Source organism: Podarcis cretensis (genome assembly GCF_951804945.1).
Source record: "Podarcis cretensis genome assembly, chromosome: 5".
NCBI lineage: Eukaryota > Metazoa > Chordata > Lepidosauria > Squamata > Lacertidae > Podarcis > Podarcis cretensis.
In genome coordinates, this window is record NC_137174.1 from 30,747,745 (window position 1) to 30,765,011 (window position 17,267).

General features: G+C 43.8%; 1 protein-coding gene across 1 annotated transcript in view; it reads right to left on the minus strand.

Annotated features, from left to right (window-relative positions):
• CDH23 (cadherin related 23) overlaps positions 1–17,267 on the minus strand; it is a 398,468-nt gene that overhangs the window by 10,109 nt on the left and 371,092 nt on the right. The window contains exons 49-65 of the mRNA XM_079976255.1: positions 16,812–16,981; positions 15,953–16,090; positions 14,540–14,659; positions 13,248–13,425; positions 11,203–11,414; positions 10,184–10,378; positions 9,599–9,709; positions 8,431–8,560; positions 7,285–7,548; positions 6,587–6,748; positions 5,271–5,527; positions 4,969–5,066; positions 3,891–4,011; positions 2,882–2,961; positions 2,043–2,083; positions 1,470–1,530; positions 1,038–1,167 (exon numbers count right to left, since the gene is read on the minus strand). Of these exons, the coding sequence (XP_079832381.1) occupies positions 1,038–1,167; positions 1,470–1,530; positions 2,043–2,083; positions 2,882–2,961; positions 3,891–4,011; positions 4,969–5,066; positions 5,271–5,527; positions 6,587–6,748; positions 7,285–7,548; positions 8,431–8,560; positions 9,599–9,709; positions 10,184–10,378; positions 11,203–11,414; positions 13,248–13,425; positions 14,540–14,659; positions 15,953–16,090; positions 16,812–16,981 (2,468 nt within the window). The remainder of the gene's footprint in view (positions 1–1,037; positions 1,168–1,469; positions 1,531–2,042; positions 2,084–2,881; positions 2,962–3,890; positions 4,012–4,968; positions 5,067–5,270; positions 5,528–6,586; positions 6,749–7,284; positions 7,549–8,430; positions 8,561–9,598; positions 9,710–10,183; positions 10,379–11,202; positions 11,415–13,247; positions 13,426–14,539; positions 14,660–15,952; positions 16,091–16,811; positions 16,982–17,267) is intronic.

The window sequence follows — 17,267 nt, forward strand, 5'->3', positions numbered from 1 at the left end:
TCGGTCATGATATTATGTTTGCTGACTGGGAACAGTTATGGACCACCGGTATTAAATTTACTGCATGTAATGCATTAAGAGAAAATATTATGAAAATGATCTACCGATGGTACATGACCCCAGTCAAGCTTGCAAAAATTTATCATTTGCCTAATAATAAGTGTTGGAAATGTAATGAGACTGAAGGCACTTTCTACCACCTTTGGTGGACCTGCCCAAAGGTTAAAGCTTTCTGGGAAATGATCTATAATGAAATTAAGAAGGTCCTTAAGTGGACTTTTCCTAAGAAACCAGAGGCTTTCCTCTTGGGCATGGTGGGCCAAGTGGTGTCAAGGAAGGATAGGACTTTCTTTATGTATGCCACTACAGCAGCAAGAATTCTACTGGCAAAGTATTGGAAGACGCAAGAACTACCTACTCTGGAAGAATGGCAAACAAAGGTGATTGACTTTATGGGACTCGCCGAGATGACGGGCAGAATCCGGGACCAGGGGAAAGAGACAGTGGAAGAGGACTGGAAGAACTTCAAAATATATCTTAAAAATAATTGCAAAATTGAGGAATGTTAGGATGTCAGGGGGTAAGAAGTAAAGAATTGCAGCAGTAAACAAAAAAATTTAAGAAATTTTTACGAAAGGGAACTAAGATAATGGACTCAAGGGTTGCTAAAGAATTATTAAACAAGGATGCAGGGATGGGGAGGTATGGGGAAGTCAAAGAAAGAAGGGTAAGAACCGATGAGTATGATGTGATACTGTTTTACATTGTTCTTTATTATATGTGTGGAAATTAATAAAAATTATTATAAAAAAAAAAAAAATAAGAATAGATAAATGAGATATTCTAGCAGAAGGGGATGGTGATTATTGACAAATAGTGCCAATTCTAATTTATGCACACAATCAAAATGTGTTCTGCTGCTTCACATGAATTTGAAAGCTGAATTTTATGCTGGCACAGGCTACAGGCAAAAATTAGGACGTTGGCTATACTGTGGCTTCAACCACAGTATAGTAAGCAAGCAGATGCTCTCTCACGTGAGTCCTGGCTGGGCTGTTCCACAGGTCTGTTATTTCACTGAGGTTCTCAGGCAGGTCATCCTCATGCTCAGCTTGTGCTGCTAGCTCCAGGTTTCTGCAGAAAGGGTCCAGCCACACAGGGTTGGCTCTAGAAAGGATACAGGATGCCTACAATAAGCAACTGCAATGGGAAACCATCCAAGAAAAATCCACCAGTTTGGCCCACATACTTGTCAATATACTATCTCAGATAACTTTAAGCACTCCTTTTCTTTAAGCTCATGTTTTCAAAGAATGCGCTATATACAAAGATTGTGCTGTTAACAGCCACCTTCAAAAGTAAGCATCATACGTGCCAGAGGCCAAGATTGTCTTTAATTAGGCATGGTCAGCATTCGGATAGCCTCTTTTAGCTAGCGTTAAACCTTTCAGAAATTGTTGACAACTCACCCATCAAAGGAATATTTATTTGTGTTTGGCATATCCATGATGTCCATGAAACCTCGGTTACCTGAAGAAAGCAATGTGTCAAATTTACCGAGAATCATTCACATCTGTTGAGTTTAGAGTTTGACTTATAAAAAACCGTTTTTTGTTGCCCCTGTGCTTCTACCAGCAACCAGACACACAGAAACTTATCAGCTAAAGTTTTCCTCACTACTTATCATCACGTCAAATAAAGTTTCACAGTTTAGCCTTTGTTAGTTTGCTTCCACACAAGCAGTTTAGTCTAGAATTTACATCCTTTATTTATTTACTTTTTAATGGAGTAGTTATTAGAGTGCAACAGGGTGGCAACACAACATCAATTGTTTTTCAGACTTAATTAATTTCACTTCCAGTTGACTGGAAAAGCAACACTTCACCAGTACCAAAGAGTCAAGGACTGAAAGCAACCCAGGCCTGCTGGTCTTATTATTCACCGTATGATGTTATGAGTGATGGCTATCTCATCATATTCTTCAGTGTCTATTTCCTTCCCAATGGGCGAGGGGAAAAAATGGATCTTCCAAGATCCCTTACCTGTGGAACCGGCCACAATTGCTTTCAGTTTCCTTTTGTGCCTGCAAGACACAAAATAACTAAGGGGAAAGAGCACAAGAATTGTATTGTGAAGTCTGTTCATCATACGTGTAATGTGATTGGCCCTTTAACATCCTCTCACATACTGTTCTGAACCAGTAGAAGACTACTGGTTAAGAACCTTTGCTACTGAGCTCTTTTGCTGAAACTGGGTTTCCTCCCACCAAATCTTGAAGTAATTCTCTATAAATCTAAACATGTTTAAATATATTAGATAAACTATGTTTTAATCCAGTTCAGTTGTGCTCCTTGAGATATACAGATATACCTAATATTTTAAAATAAACAAAATATTGTTCCACCTCTCAAAGGAAGATTGACACCAGAAAACAGATTTCTCTCCCACTGAACATGCAAAGACCTGTTGCATGTTTCCTCATGTAACCCAGCTTACGGCCCAAATGCAGAAATATTTGAGTAAAGCAGCCAAATCCCTTATCATGAACTTGGAAGATGAATCTACTTTTGGCAGCAGACAGAGTGTGCAATTCAAAGGTGTCAGACAGCCATAAATAACCAAAAAGGGAAATTCCCTCTCTGCAACCTGGGAGCAGGGCTGACAAACTTAGTACATGCACTTCATCCCCTTCACCCTCCCACAAGGCTATGTTCTGTGGTGGAAATCTACAGCTATTACTCCTACTGGAAATCCCTGAATCAGAGCTTTCTCCTATGCAGTATGCAAGGGTTTGATGTCAGCTCCAAAAATTCATTTTTATTATTATTGTGGCATCTGAAATACTCTTCCCTACACAGTGCAAGTGCTGGAGACTACTCACGCTGTTCTGTAGTACCAGTTCATGAGGATGAACAACATGGCTGCCAGGAAGAGGAGAATAGCCAGAATAATTATTGCCATCTAGAAATGGTAAGAAACAAAACAAAAACAAAACTAACTGTTATGGCAGGGATAGGATGTCTAGGAAATGGCTTGGCTACTGACCCAGTATAAATTGGGGTACGGGTCTAATGAGGTCTGCCAGATCTTCCCATTTGGCCTGCTAGGCCATTCTGCCCAAGCTGCCCATCACCTGATGTCATATATGATTATGAAGAGCCTGGACCAAAAAGATGGCTTCTGAAGCACCACCAATCAGCTGTTTGATGGGACTTCAAAGCACAGCACAGAGCTCCCTGTGTGGTACGCTCTGAAGCCCTGACGCCATTGTGAATTCAAGTGATTGACAGGCCCTCACTACCTTATAGACATGGCCTGCAGGGGTAGGGGAGATAAGGATTTGGTCCACCATCCCCCCCCCCCCCGGTTGTAAATATTTGCCCTAATGACGAGATACCAATATCTGACTCGGTGATTCCAAACTGCATTCATGCCCAAGTCACAGGGAGAGAATATAAAAGGAAATGAATGGTGAATCCACCATTTAATGGTCACTCTAATAAAACGATGGCGAAGCCCAACATCTTTTTGATACCCACCACTACAGATTCCTGTCATGAGAGCTCCTTTCGATATGGCTTTAGGACTTGTACCTGCACTCTTTTCACAAAACAGTTAATATAAGGTTGCCAGCTGCTTTCCAAATAAGTCCTTTTTGTGTGCTTTTAATAGGAAGAAATCCAACAGGTGCATTTGTATATCTTGGCAGCTGCATGCTTTTTAAAGAATCATGAACCTTGTTGCAGCAAACCTAAGGAAACAGTTTATGAAGGGGCAGTTCCTTTCAATGCAGCCAATTCCGAAGAATGTGGGGGACTTCCTCCCAAAAAGCATGAGAGCTGGAAGCAAAGTAAGCTTGAGAGAGGGAAGGACCCCCACCTCCATCTTACCTGCAGTGCCGACATGTCGTCTGGAGCCCTGGCAGTGATTGCTGGCTGCACATCCAAGACATTGTAATTCCGGAAGAGATTCCGCAGCTGTTCCTTATTCTCATCAATCATCTGTATTACTCTAGGAAGAGGGTTAAACCTTTATTTATGGATTCATCTTCCCAGCGTTGAAAATACACTTTTAAAAAGTGTTTATGGCAAGAATGATCAACCCTCACCGCCCACCTATAATTTCCAACTCAAGAGATTCTGGAAGCAGGAACTCATTCCATTAAATTGCATCAGAAGTGTCATGAAGCCCATCATTCAAATTCTTTTTTTTTAACATAGTTGGGGGACCTGTCGCCTCCAGGTGTTGATTGACTCCAGCTCCCATCAGCCCCAGCCAGCATGGCCAAGTATGATAGGAATTGTAGTCCATTATCACCTGGAGGGCTGCAAGTTCCCCACCCCTGCTCTTAAATCAGGTGTGAGACTCACAAAGGAATGGGACTGCTAGATTAGCAAGAAAAGGCTTTGCACAAATCTCTGCCATAAGGCAACAACAACAAAACCCCTTTCATGGTGAAGTAATCATTATGTGAACCTGAAGGGCTGTTTCAATTCAATATTTATTTTTAGTTATGATCAGCAGAGGTTGCCGGGGTTGGCTACCACTGCTTGAGGGTCTTTCTATCTAATATAAGTACTAGTATCAGATGCCAGCTGACTAAAGCATTGCTAAAACACTAGGACCTGGGTCTAAGACTCCACATGCTTGTGACAGGAGAGGTTGTTATATCCAATGACATTATGCAGCCTGCCTCAATGTGACACAGTGCCAAGCATGGTTAGACCCATGTTTTGTATTAGCAGCAGAACTGAACTAACCTTTAGCTGTCTATCCAACAAAAAAGTATCTTCCTAACTGCTGAGGCAAAGGCAACTCTGTAGAGGAACAGCCATTATGGTGCAATGTAGCTAAGAATTTTGTGGGAAAGTCCTCAGCTCAAGTCTCACCTAAGCCATGAACTCATTGCTGTGTTTCTTTCTGTGTTCAAATCTAAACCTACATAGAGGAGATACACAGAATCGTTACCGTTCTACATCCAGAATCCGGTTGGTTTCCCGGTTCACCACGTGGATCAGCAATTCTGTTTGGGCAAAGTTCACACGGCCTTTTTTGTCAACGTGGAACTATGGGAGACAAGAGAAAAAAAGGTGTTCCTTATCCTATCCCATTCTTACATTTCCCTGTGACTAGATGGCTCCAGGGCACCCCCCCCAAAGGCTGGTTTTGCCAGGAAATTGGCCAGTTTTTCACCTCTATTTCTTTGACTGAGAAAGAAAGATCAACTGCTTGTTAAGGAAATGAATGTGTTGCCCCAAAGCAGCAGTTACCTGAACGTCATCCGTATTGACAATGGCACCTGTGATGTTTGACAATAGGCTGATGAACTCTTCCTCAAATTGCCGTACTTTATCTGGGATCTCGTTGATTATAATCTTCACCCGTTGGTCATCCCGCAGGATATAGATCCCCACAACCGCAGTGTCGTTATGACCAGCCAGGTCTGAGGCCATGACATCCACCACAAAGTAGCCAGGGTTGTAAGCAGTGAAGAGGTCAAAGGTTCGAAGAATCCCATCTAGGTTACCTTTGAGAAGAACCAACAAGTGACCCTGCATGGTCAGAATCATCACATGATGCAGCCATGTTGAGATTGCGCCATTTGAGGCTGCGTGTGGGAGACAGCATGCTTCTCCATGTAAAAACCTTCCTGAACATAAAAGCAGCACAACAGGTTACAAGGTTTTAGCCTAACCACCTCTCTGAAGTGCTAGTTTTCTAAATGCTTGTGATATTTTTTAAAGAAGAGGGAGCATTCAGTCATTGCAGCCTGAAATGGTATATACCAAATAGGACTGTACCACCTGATTGCACCGAATACATGTGGATTAGCCTTTAGTTTAACTCACTTCCAAGACCAATTAAACAGTGGCTCCCTTGTATTTGCAGCAACCCAGACCTACTTAAAGAAGAACGAAGCAGGCAGAGATTTTAAGCATAACGGAAAGACTTGTTTTATTCTGTGACACTGTTATATTCAAAAACCTGCCACAGTATAGTGCAGGTTTCCTAAACTTGGGTGTCCAGCTGTTTTTGGACTACAGTTCCCATCATCCCTGACCATTGGTCCTGCTAGCTAGGGACGACAGGAGTTGTAGTTCAAAAACAGCTAGAGACCCAAGTTTGCGAAACCTTGCTATAGTGTAATCTCCAGCAAAAAGATGCTGAAGATAATATAAAGCAGTCTTTGTTGTATGGCAGCATCCCTGTCAACAACTTTTCTCAAGCATGACTGATTAGCAACCTTATGGGTTATATGGCCATGGCTCTATTAGCTCACAATGTTTTGCCTTTACGAGGGCCAGCCCACCCATGAGGCAAGGTAAGGCGACCGCCTCAGGTGGCATAGTCCACAGGAACAGCAGATCCTGATGTCTATCTTTTCTTCCCCCTTTGCTCCTGATGCTGATCTTCCCTCACCCCTTCTTCCCTGACAGGGAAGCGTGCACCATTTTGGGGTCCGCCTCAGGTGCCAAAATATGTTGGTCTGGCCCTGGCCTTTACTATGTAAACTTAGCAGGGCTAACCAAATGCAGCACAAACAAGCGTGACAGTTCACTCCCATGCATGCCGTTGCCTCTCTTACCAATGCTGAAAATGTTGGCCACCTCCTCAGAGTCGTTGGAATGTTGCTTGATGTAACGGATACCCAGAATGTTGTACAAGACCAGGCTATTGTTTCCCACATCGGCATCCAATGCAACAAGCTTGATCAGTTCGGAACCCACTTTTGCATCTGTTGCTACCCCTTTCGGAAAGGAAGAAGGGTGGGGTGAGGCAGAGAAGTAACAAAGGAAAAGCCCCAGAGGGAGAAAATAGCAGAAGTAGAAGTCATTTCTTGGGAAATAATACCTACATCAAGGGTGGCCAACCTGTGGCCCTCTGGGTGTTGATGGACTACAACTCCCATCAGCCCTGGCTAGCATGGTCAATGATCCGAGATCATGGGAGCTGTAGTTCAAGACAGGTCAGCCACCCCTGTCTTAAAGATCCCATTGTACACTGTGGTAAAGAGAGGTCACTAGTTCTCCATTCTGAATGCGCTTATGAACAAATCATATACAGTTTTGCCACCTCACAATACAGTAGTAAAGATTTTTACATGAGTCCTAAAATTTTATTTATTATTTTTCCTTTTGCAAATTGGCTTTACCCAATTTGCCTGATTATACTAAAATAAACCCAGGCTGTAAACCAAATGATAACTAGGTAAATTCTCCCCCCCCCCCTAAAATCGCAGTAATTCAATTAGAATGGGCATTGCTCAGGTGGAACCATCCCTACCTGCTGTGTATTCTGATTTGGTGAACCGGGGAGGTTGGTCATTAATGTCTTCCAAAAAGATCCGTACTTCTTGCAGAGTAGCATCAGTGCTGAGATCCATGGCTTGGATCCTGGTTGCCCGGCGACCCTGGGGAGGTGACCAGTTCCTATTGCTAGAGGCTTTGACAATGATAGAGTAGAAAGCTTCTTTTTCTCGGTCCAAGTCCCGCAACACCTGCAATTTTCCTTCCCGACTCAGCTGGAAATTATTCTCTCTGTTACCAGCTGGGAAAAAAGAGAGAGAACTAGTCAGTTTTGTTTTAAATTTGTTCCTCTCTAAAATGAGATTTCTGTAGTCGTATTAGTGTGGGTGGGTGGCGAGGAGATAGACACAGAAATTCCAATTAGGTTTCCTCCAAATTTTTTCACCCTTCAATCCCATTATCTAATGTTCACGGGCTAGTCCTACTAGGTGGGCACTCAGCAGTGCAACTGTGAAGGTGAAAGGTAAAGGTAAAGGTAAAGGTAAAGGTAAAGGTAAAGGACCCCTGGATGGTTAAGCCCAGTCAAAAGTAACTATGGGGTCCAGTGTTCATCTCGCTTCAGGCCAAGGGAACCAGTGTTTGTCCACAGACAGCTTTCCATGTCATGTGGCCAGTGTGACTAAACTGCTTCTGGTGCAACAGAACTCTGTGATGGAAGCCAGAGTGCACGGAAATGCCATTTACCTTCCTGCCGCAGTGGTACCCATTTATCTACTTGCACTGGCATGCTTTTGAAGTGCTAGGTTGGAAGGAGCTGGGACAGAGCAATGGGAGCTCACCCCGTCATGGGGTTTCGAACTGTTGATCTTCTGATCAGCAAGCCAAGAGGCTCAGTGGTTTAGACCACAGCACCACCCACTCCTGCAGCTGTGGAATTGAGCTTCTAACCACACACACATGCATACATACAGGCAGCTCCCCATTTGCGCACAATCGGCATGCACACGACTGCTGATGCACGTGCTCTTCTTGGCATCACAAGAGGGTGGCAGTGGAATGGGGTAAATGGGGAGTTGCCTCTCTCTCTCTCTCTCTCTCTCAAAAACACTGGATGGTTTGATACAAGCACAAGGCAGCGTGAAAACCATCAAAGGACAGTCGAGAAAAAGAAAATGAAGTCTACCTGCAATGAAGTAATAGACGATAGCATTGGAGCCCTCGTCGGCATCTACTGCTCCAGTGACATTGCCCACCACTGTACCAGGACGTGAGTGTTCAGGCACAGAAAGAACCTGGTAAGGGGGAGACCCTTTCTGCAGGAGATGTTGGGAGAGATGGGGAGATAGAGAGGAAAAAACCCACATGTTAAAAGGTAGCAAAAATAGACAAGCATAATGTCACAAACGGTAAACAATACTATCAACAACTGATTGAATGAATTGCATTTGGGGATGGCGGACTATCAGGTCACAAACCATATTGAACTGCAAGCAAAATATTTTTTTTGAACCTCAAATAAAATTTGAGGTGCGACCAATAATACAAGATATATAAAGACAGCTAAAAGAAGCATCCTAACTTTTCCCTTTGCTCTTCCTTGAAAGCTATTTTCTTTCTTTCCATTTCAAGAGCTTTAAAAAAAAAAATCCCCCCAGCTTTACTAATTTTTTAAGGAGTTAAACTGTCATTCAAGTACAGTGGTACCTTGGTTTTCGAATGTCTCCGTAGTCAAACGTTTTTGTTTCTGAATGCCAAAAACCCGGAAGTAAGTGCCTCAGTTTTCGAACGTGCCTTGGAAGTCGAACAGGAAACGCAGCTTCTATTTTGAGTTTTCCGTACTGAGGCTTCCAGTTTGAGTCTTTCGGGACGGATTACGTTTGAAAAACGAGGTACCACTGTATCTATATGAACACTACTCATAAGATTTTAAGATTCAAAAACTGCAGATGAAAAAAGCCTTGAGAGCAGGGTGAACAGTGCATAGCTTGATGCAACGGCGTTGTGAACTCCTAATATCATAGCATAACCTTTTCGCTGAAAACCTCCCTGACATTATGCCAAAAACTATGCTACCATACTTTCCCAAATGTCTCCCATGCATAGATATCAGGCAATGGGTATTTCCTATTTTTCTGCTGCCGTAGCAGAAATGAAGCGAGAAGAAACTTCCCCCTATGAATAACTGAACATTTCTCTAAGATCAAAGAATTCCCAGAATTTCCAGGGACTCCGAGAAACTATTACGCAGAACGCATTCTGCAAACTGCATCCTGCGAGGTGGAGGTTGTTTTGGGACCTGGTATTCCACAGCTCCAATGAAGTCCAAAAGGGGAAGGGATAGACCTGCTTACAGGCGGCTTCAGGAAGACGGGCTCGTTGTCATCTATATCATCCAGAGCCACCTGGAGGGGTTGCATGGTCTCGTAAGGTGGTTGGCCTTGGTCACATGCCACAATGATCAGCTGCAGGAGGAACACACACAAAAACAACAACACCTGGTCTGTAAAAGGAAAGCTCAAAAGTTCCGGAAGGAAACCAACATTTATTTCCCCCTTTCCTCCCCATGCCAAAGGGAGATCTCTACTCCCTAGCCAGTCCTTTGAGTCAGAAAGGGGAAATAGGCAACAGGGGCATTTCTTAATTTATGATATAAAATGAAGAACAGAAAGCTGGTTCAGTGTCTCAGTTCTGCATCTGATGGCATTACATGGAATTAGAACTAATAAGTAGCTTAATTTCTTCCTCATTTTAATAGCCTGACTGGCTACCATCGGGGGTGGGGTGGTGTAGGGGAGCCTTTTTGACCCAGTGGCTCTGATCCTGATCAGTTCCTACCCTCACAGGCCAAACTGGACAGATGGGGGCCACAACTGCAGACAAAGAACCACATGGGCTACTCCTGTGAATGTCCCAGCATTCCTGACCAGGGGACTTACGCTGTACACAGCTTGTTTCTCTCGGTCCAGCCTCATTGCTGTCTGGATGAGCCCGCTGTTTGGGTCGATGGTGAAGTATTCCCAGTCTTTGTTCCCTGCGCCGGTTTTGAGGAAGGTGTACTGCACAGCTCCATTGAGACCCTCATCCTTATCTGTGGCGTAGACTTCATACACGTTGGATCGGAGAGGGATTTCCTGTTTGCAGACACAAATATTGTATCGCCTGGGGAAGCTTTTAAGGATGCAAGTCTAGAAGTGTCTATTGGGGAAGAGTATGTCCTATGAACCATAAATCCCTACACACACACACACACACACACACACACACACACACACACTTCCCTTCATTAAAGGTTCATCAAAGCAGAATGGCCTGCCAAACTCGTACTTGGAGCTCTTGCAGCCAATACCTTTAAACTTCTGAACTTAGAAGCCTATAAGCTTTTAATCAGAGCCTCTGATGTGCAGAAGCACCATCATGTTCTCAGGACAGCTCACACATTACTTTAAGATCAGGTTCGTCAGTACTCGCAAGCTGCGTAATACAGAGAGCAGGTGAAAGTAAGACGCCATCATCGTCCTGTTCTAGCCCAGTCTGAGGCGTCATGTTAGCTCAAGCTGAGCACTAGACATCACTTTTATATTCGTACTCAGGCACCTTTCTCATCCGTTTGCATTGCTGCCACCTGATGGACAGATGCATCATTTCAGTTCTAGTCATTGCTTTGTTCATATAGAAAAGCAGAATTTTGATTTCCCCCCTCAATAGTGCAGCCAGAGCGACTGTGTGCATCCTAATAATATCCAATTACTTATTACTGTACCTAAGATTGAGAATGATCAAATATGCTTCTGTTCAGGAAAGCAGGTGAGAGACAAAGCACGGATCAGAGCAGATATACTTTTTGCTGTGGGAATCTACACCATTCAATCACTTGGCTACATAAAGCTACAGAAGGCCAACCTTGGACTACTGTATTGTTTATCAAAAGCATGAGAAATTCTAGATAGGGATTTACCTCTTTAATGTGCAAGATAGTTCCATTGGGGGGGCGGATAAATAACGGACGGTTATCGTTGATGTCAATAACATCTACTTGGAGCATAGTTGTTCCCCAGAGAGGTGGTCTCCCTTTGTCAGTGGCCAGAACTGTGAGGTTGAACCTCTCATAAGACTGTAGGCGCCTGCGAGTTGTTATGAGCCCTGAGTCCTTGTGAATTCTGAAGGCCTCTACAGGCAGAAGAGATGGTACAAATACTGCATTAATTATTGCACTACGGAAACAAACCTTTGCAAATTTACTTCAATAAACTTATTCAATAAATAGCAAAATGGAGAAAAAGGAATGTGTGTGAACAAACAATAAATCCATTCATCTTCAATTTATTTACTCTCTAATGATACATCAGACTAAATAATCAAATCCAGACAGTAATAAGTTTAGTAGCGACAGCACATATCTAGCTCACGCAGCAAGTTTCATAATTTTAGGGTTGCCTATAAAAATTTCTCGGAAGTGCTGACGTTCCTGTGGAAACTCAGAAATCACTGCTACTTTTTAAAAAAGCAGATAAAAGGCTAAACAAACAGCACCAAAAAGGTTAAAACTGTTGTTTTTAGTTCTCTCCTTAAACAAGTGGGAATGAGGATACAAGTTTCAGAAGAAAGGTGATTTCCCTTTGCCTCAAATAGCGTAGTGGTTAAACGAAAACCTCGGAGACCAGGCTTCAAATCCCCACTCAGCCATGAAGCAGAGAAGGAGCTTTCAATATTTCCAGACCTGGGATCTACCTTTAACCCAAACAAGCATTTGGAGACCTCTTTCTTTCTTTCTTTCTTTCTTTCTTTCTTTCTTTCTTTCTTTCTTTCTTCTCATATGATGGTGCTGCTGCTATTGCAAGCTGTTAGTGGGTTTTGACCCACCAGTTGAAGACCAACACTCTAGCGCAGGCTTTTCCAAACCTGGGTCGTCAGCTGTTGCCAGACTACAACTCCCATTATCCCTAGCTAACAAGACCAGTGGTCAGGCATGATGGGAACTGAAGTCCCAAAATAGGTGGAAGCCCAAGTTTGGGAAACGCTGCTCTAGAGGAATTTTCCTGTCGAGTTACTATGGGCAGACCCACCACTGGAGGGAGTGTAATGAGTATTCAAGCCAAGCAGGTCTGATCATGAGGTGCGGTATGGTGCATTCCTGCTTCACAGGAGAAAGGCAAAAGGCTTTGCAGCTGATATTGTGCACCTCTGGGGGCACCCTAGCGGTTGTCAAGGCAGCAGGTTTAGTGGCACTGACACCAATTCTTCTGTGACTGCTCCTTACAGGCCTGGTAATAATACTTCTTTGCTTTTCTCATTTTTTCCTTTCCCTGCTAGACCCATTGCTCAAAGGAGAAGAAAATCTGTAGAGAGTGGACGTTAAGCAGAAGAAAAGGCAGAACAAAGAGGAAGAAGTGTACAGTGAGAAGAAAGGACAAAATCTAAGAGGGGAAAAAATTAAGAAGACTGCCAAAAAACTGGTGAGGATGGAAAGCTATTCTGAACCTGGGTGATGCAGGGAAGGGTAGAGTCTCCCCAGCCAGCCTATGTCTTCAAATCTATGTTACCTGACCCTGCCTACCCTGGACAGTAGGAGGAATTGACCCATATCCGGATGCCTTCTTCCCACTTGACAGAAGAGAGCTGAAGCCAAAGCAAAAGCCAGCATGGTCTCCCGGACAGATCTGGATTCAAGATCTACCTCTGCACTGACACTTCAAGTAATGAATGGGAACAGTAACCCAATCCGCAGGATTATTGTGAAGGTAAAGGCATTACAAATCATTTTGCCCATTGCAACCCCTATGTGAAACTGGTAATAATTAACACCAATAACCAAGAACATCATACAACACAATATTGTCTACATCTACACAGTGATCAATTGCCTGCTCTCTCTCGCTCTCTCTTTTGTAAAATGGAAAGAAAGCGAGCCTTTTTGTGCTTTTGATGATTTCTGGGATTTTAACCCGTCTCGCTCTCTTTCTTCCCACCTCTCTACAAACCTCCGTTCATGAAGCTACATACCTACTCCAGGTCCTTCAATATTGTAGGTCACCATTCCGTTGTCTCCCTCGTCAAGGTCAGTAGCAGTCATCGTGATCACAGAAGTCCCTCCCGGCTCGTTTTCATACACACTGGTGCTATACTGTTTCTTGGCAAATTGGGGTCGGCAGTCATTGATATCCAAAACAGTAATCACCACCTGAAATCAAAGCAAACCAATAATGTAGTTGTGGGCGGAGAAGCCCCTTAGAAGACTGAAGCACATGAACATCACAATCCTCCCATCGCAATGGGATGGGACACCAAGTGGATACAAAAAAACCCTCACTTAGCTGGCTCATCTTTTTTACGGGTATTTTTCTAGGAATCAGCCCCTACAGCTTTATCTTCCAGTCTGATCAGAAGAAGTGCTCTATTTTGCTATATAGAGTGCAATCTCTAAAGAGCAGAGTACTTTATTTCCTGATTGGGAGATAAAATTCCTTTGCCCGATCTTTAGGGCTCTTATTGCCAGTGCTGACTGTGAAGCACAACAGTGTTAAGATCACAGATCAAGACCTCTCCCTGCTCTTTAAGGCAGCATTTTTACCATTCCAGAGCATGTGCAGTTTGTGTTATGTGTCTGTGGTCTGCAGGCCTCAAGGCTGTGTACAGATGCATACACATATACTTTGGCCATACCTACTGCTGGTGATGTGGCCCTTGGAGGGGTGGCTGACCACCAATGCAGGCCTTGGGATATGCATTTCTCCCTCTTCCCATAACATCTACAGTCATATCTCGGGTTACAGCCACTTCAAGTTGTGTTTTTTCCTGTTGCGGACCGCCGAAACCCGGAAGTACCGGAATGGGTTACTTCCAGGTTTCGGTGGTTGTGCATGTGCAGAAGCACTAAATCACACTTTGCGCATGCACAGAAGCACCAATTCGCAACCCGCGCGTGCGCAGATGTGGGTTGCAAACTCTGCAGGTTGCGAGCATGCATCCCGCACGGATCACATTCGCAACCCAAGCGTCTACTGTATTTCTCTTTCTCCATGCTTTCTTTGTTTTGTTTCTGACACAGTCTATGACTTCGTTTTCGTTTTTATTAAATCTCCCCTCCTGCCTTGGTCTTCCATGCAGTCACAACCTTATGCACATTTGCTGTTACTGCACTTAACTTTTCTTCTTTTCTGTACTCTTAGTAAAGTTTGGAATGGAAATACTGGGTGTCGCTATAAATGAGCAAAGCAGATCTGGTGATACTTTGCCTCTTCCACAGAGGTGCGTTTTCCAAAACATGCAGTGAAGCCTCCATGTCACTCGATTACCTGCACAGAGTTCTCTCGGCGGTCACTAGAAATGGCTCCTGGATTGTCTCTGGCTACAGCAGTCAACATATAATGATCTTTCTTTTCTCGGTCCAGGGTTGACATAATGTAGATATCTCCCTGGAACAAACAAAGACCTTCAGAAAGTTATTGGATGCATTCAGGCACCATTATGGAAGCGGTGCATTTGCCAGACGGAGCGCGTTGCTTTTCCTTCTTGGGCATCAGCAGGGATTCAGTTGGACAGTAAGTTATTTTCCTATATAAAATGACATTTGCAGTCAACTGAAGGTACATCTGCACTGGGACCCCAACGTTGCAGTTTTGGGGGTTGGTCTCTTCGGGTCTTCATTAGGTATAGCATGTGTCAAGGATATGAGACACAGTTGTGACAAAGGTAAAGTCTGTTGGGAGTGTTGCGGGTATCAAGGAGTTAACACTGTGCTAGGGGGAAATGCTGACTCAGTATCACGTGATGAGTCAGCATCATGAGACATGGGGCGTTGCCTACTTGGTCTATAGCAAGCTAGTATAAAGAGATTTGGTTAACTTCCCCATGCTGACTTCTCCCCTGTATGTAATCCTTCCCACGTATACTGATTCCCGGATGTAAGAAGACTGCTTTATGACAACCCAAGACTGCAACTGCCTTACTTAAAATGCAACTTGACTCCTGAGTGCTGCATGTGGGGCATTTGTACGTTCCAACTCAATTTACTATTGGTTTAACTATAATTCGAATTGTGTGGTGGCTGTTCTGGAGCTTTTCTAAAAGGAAACTTCTTTTATAAAAGGAGAGAGGGCAGTGCTGTAGTCCTTGGACTGGCTCATAAAGGACCGTGGGTTTTAAACTGGGCCCATGATCTGAAGGGAGTCATGAGAGCCAGTGTGGTGTAATTGTTGGAGTGTTGAACTAGGACAGGGGACACCAGGGTTCAAATCCCCACTTGGCTGTGGAACTCACTGGGTGACCTTGGGGCCAGTCACTGCCTTTCAGCCTAGCCTTCCTGACAAGGTGGCTGTAGGGATTAAATGAGGAATCATGTATGCCTTGGAGAAAAGGTGGGGGTCTAAATGAAATAAATAATAAAACAGAATAAACATCTGCCTGGACTGAGTCATGTAAGTCCACTTTTGAATCCAGGCTCTGTCGAGTCCATCCCTAGCTGTGAGTATTTGCATCCAACTCTGCTACTCGCTTCCTGGCAGCATATGAGTTCTTTATACATGCACTTCTCTTTTTCCACCACCTGCCCTCTGATAGTCAGCGGATCTCAGGCAAATGTGGGAGTGGCTCTGCTATCCACTAAATTGTTAGTAGTTGTTCAGTAGACCTGAATACAAGCAGGGTAGAGACGAAACTCAACAGAGGCTTGGTTAGTCAAAGACTTGCAGGCTGGCTTGGTTTATTACCGTGTTGGGGTTGATCCCAAACTTGCCCTCCCCATCTCCCAGGCTGTACTCGATTTGGGCAAAGCGTCCCGAATCGGCATCTGTGGCACGGACCCTCAGAATGACAGTGCCTAGTGGGACATCCTCAAAGACAGGTTTCTGTAATAAACACAAGAGAAAATGATGTCAGACATTTTGACTGGTATCAGACCCAATTCTAAAGGGGTATCGGACCCAATGCATGCCACGAACTGAGTGGTGGAGCTGCCTGTCTATCACCGATGACAAAGCCTAATCTGTACAACAAATAATCAGCTTCAGGATGTGTTGATGGCAATTAGGTTACATTCTTGGAAAAAACATAAGACTGATTGACAGAAGATAGGTCTATTAATGGCTATTAGTTGATAAGGTTAAACAGAGTGTTCCTTTTCAAAAAGGCAGTAGGACTCCAAGGACCTGGTGGAGCAGACAGTCAACAAGGAAATGCTTCGCCATCATGTCCTTGCTAGTGAACTTCTCAGAGATATTTGTCTGGTCAGAGGTAGATTTCGGACTGGATGGATAGAACATAAGCCCCATCTAACCTTGCACCCACCTCACTCCCCACAATATATTGTGAACCAGGGGCCACTGACCTCTTCGCACCCGTGAGCTTCTTTGGATTCAATCTCTTCCTAAATTACAGGCAGTTATATGGTTAATTTTAATGTGATTCTTATCACGGAATCTCACACCACAGGTGGTATGCTGTCCTGAATGTTACGCTCCATAGAGCTGTTTCAGACACTTAATAATATTTCATAGTAGAGGAAATTGTTTCATCTGATCCTGCTTCCCAAGTCCCCGTCCCCCACCTAGACATCATGTTTCAATTCACCTGGTAGGATGGCTGGCTGAAGATGGGGTTGTTGTCATTGATATCCACAATTTCTAGGTGCACTGGTATCTCGGCTGATCTCCGGGGAGATCCGTTGTCGGAGGCCCGAACAGTGAAGTTCAGCCATTGAACTTCTTCATAGTCCACTGTCCTATTGGAAATTACTTTTCCTGAAAGAGAAGATTATGACTGCCATCTTGACTGATGCTAATTTTTCTCCCACCTCTCTGCAGACTTTTAATAGACCATTCTGAATGGGCATTAAAAATGAAATAAAAAGGACATGCCCGCAGATGGCTGGTTCTACTATTTGAATGGCAGACAGTTAAGACTCTCTTGCGGCCCTTGGGACAAATATCAAAATGCTTATCCAGAAACATATATCCAGGGCCATTGCTAATGAAAATCTTAAGGGTCTGGTGGTCATTTCATGCTAGGAATGAAGCTCCACTTGGC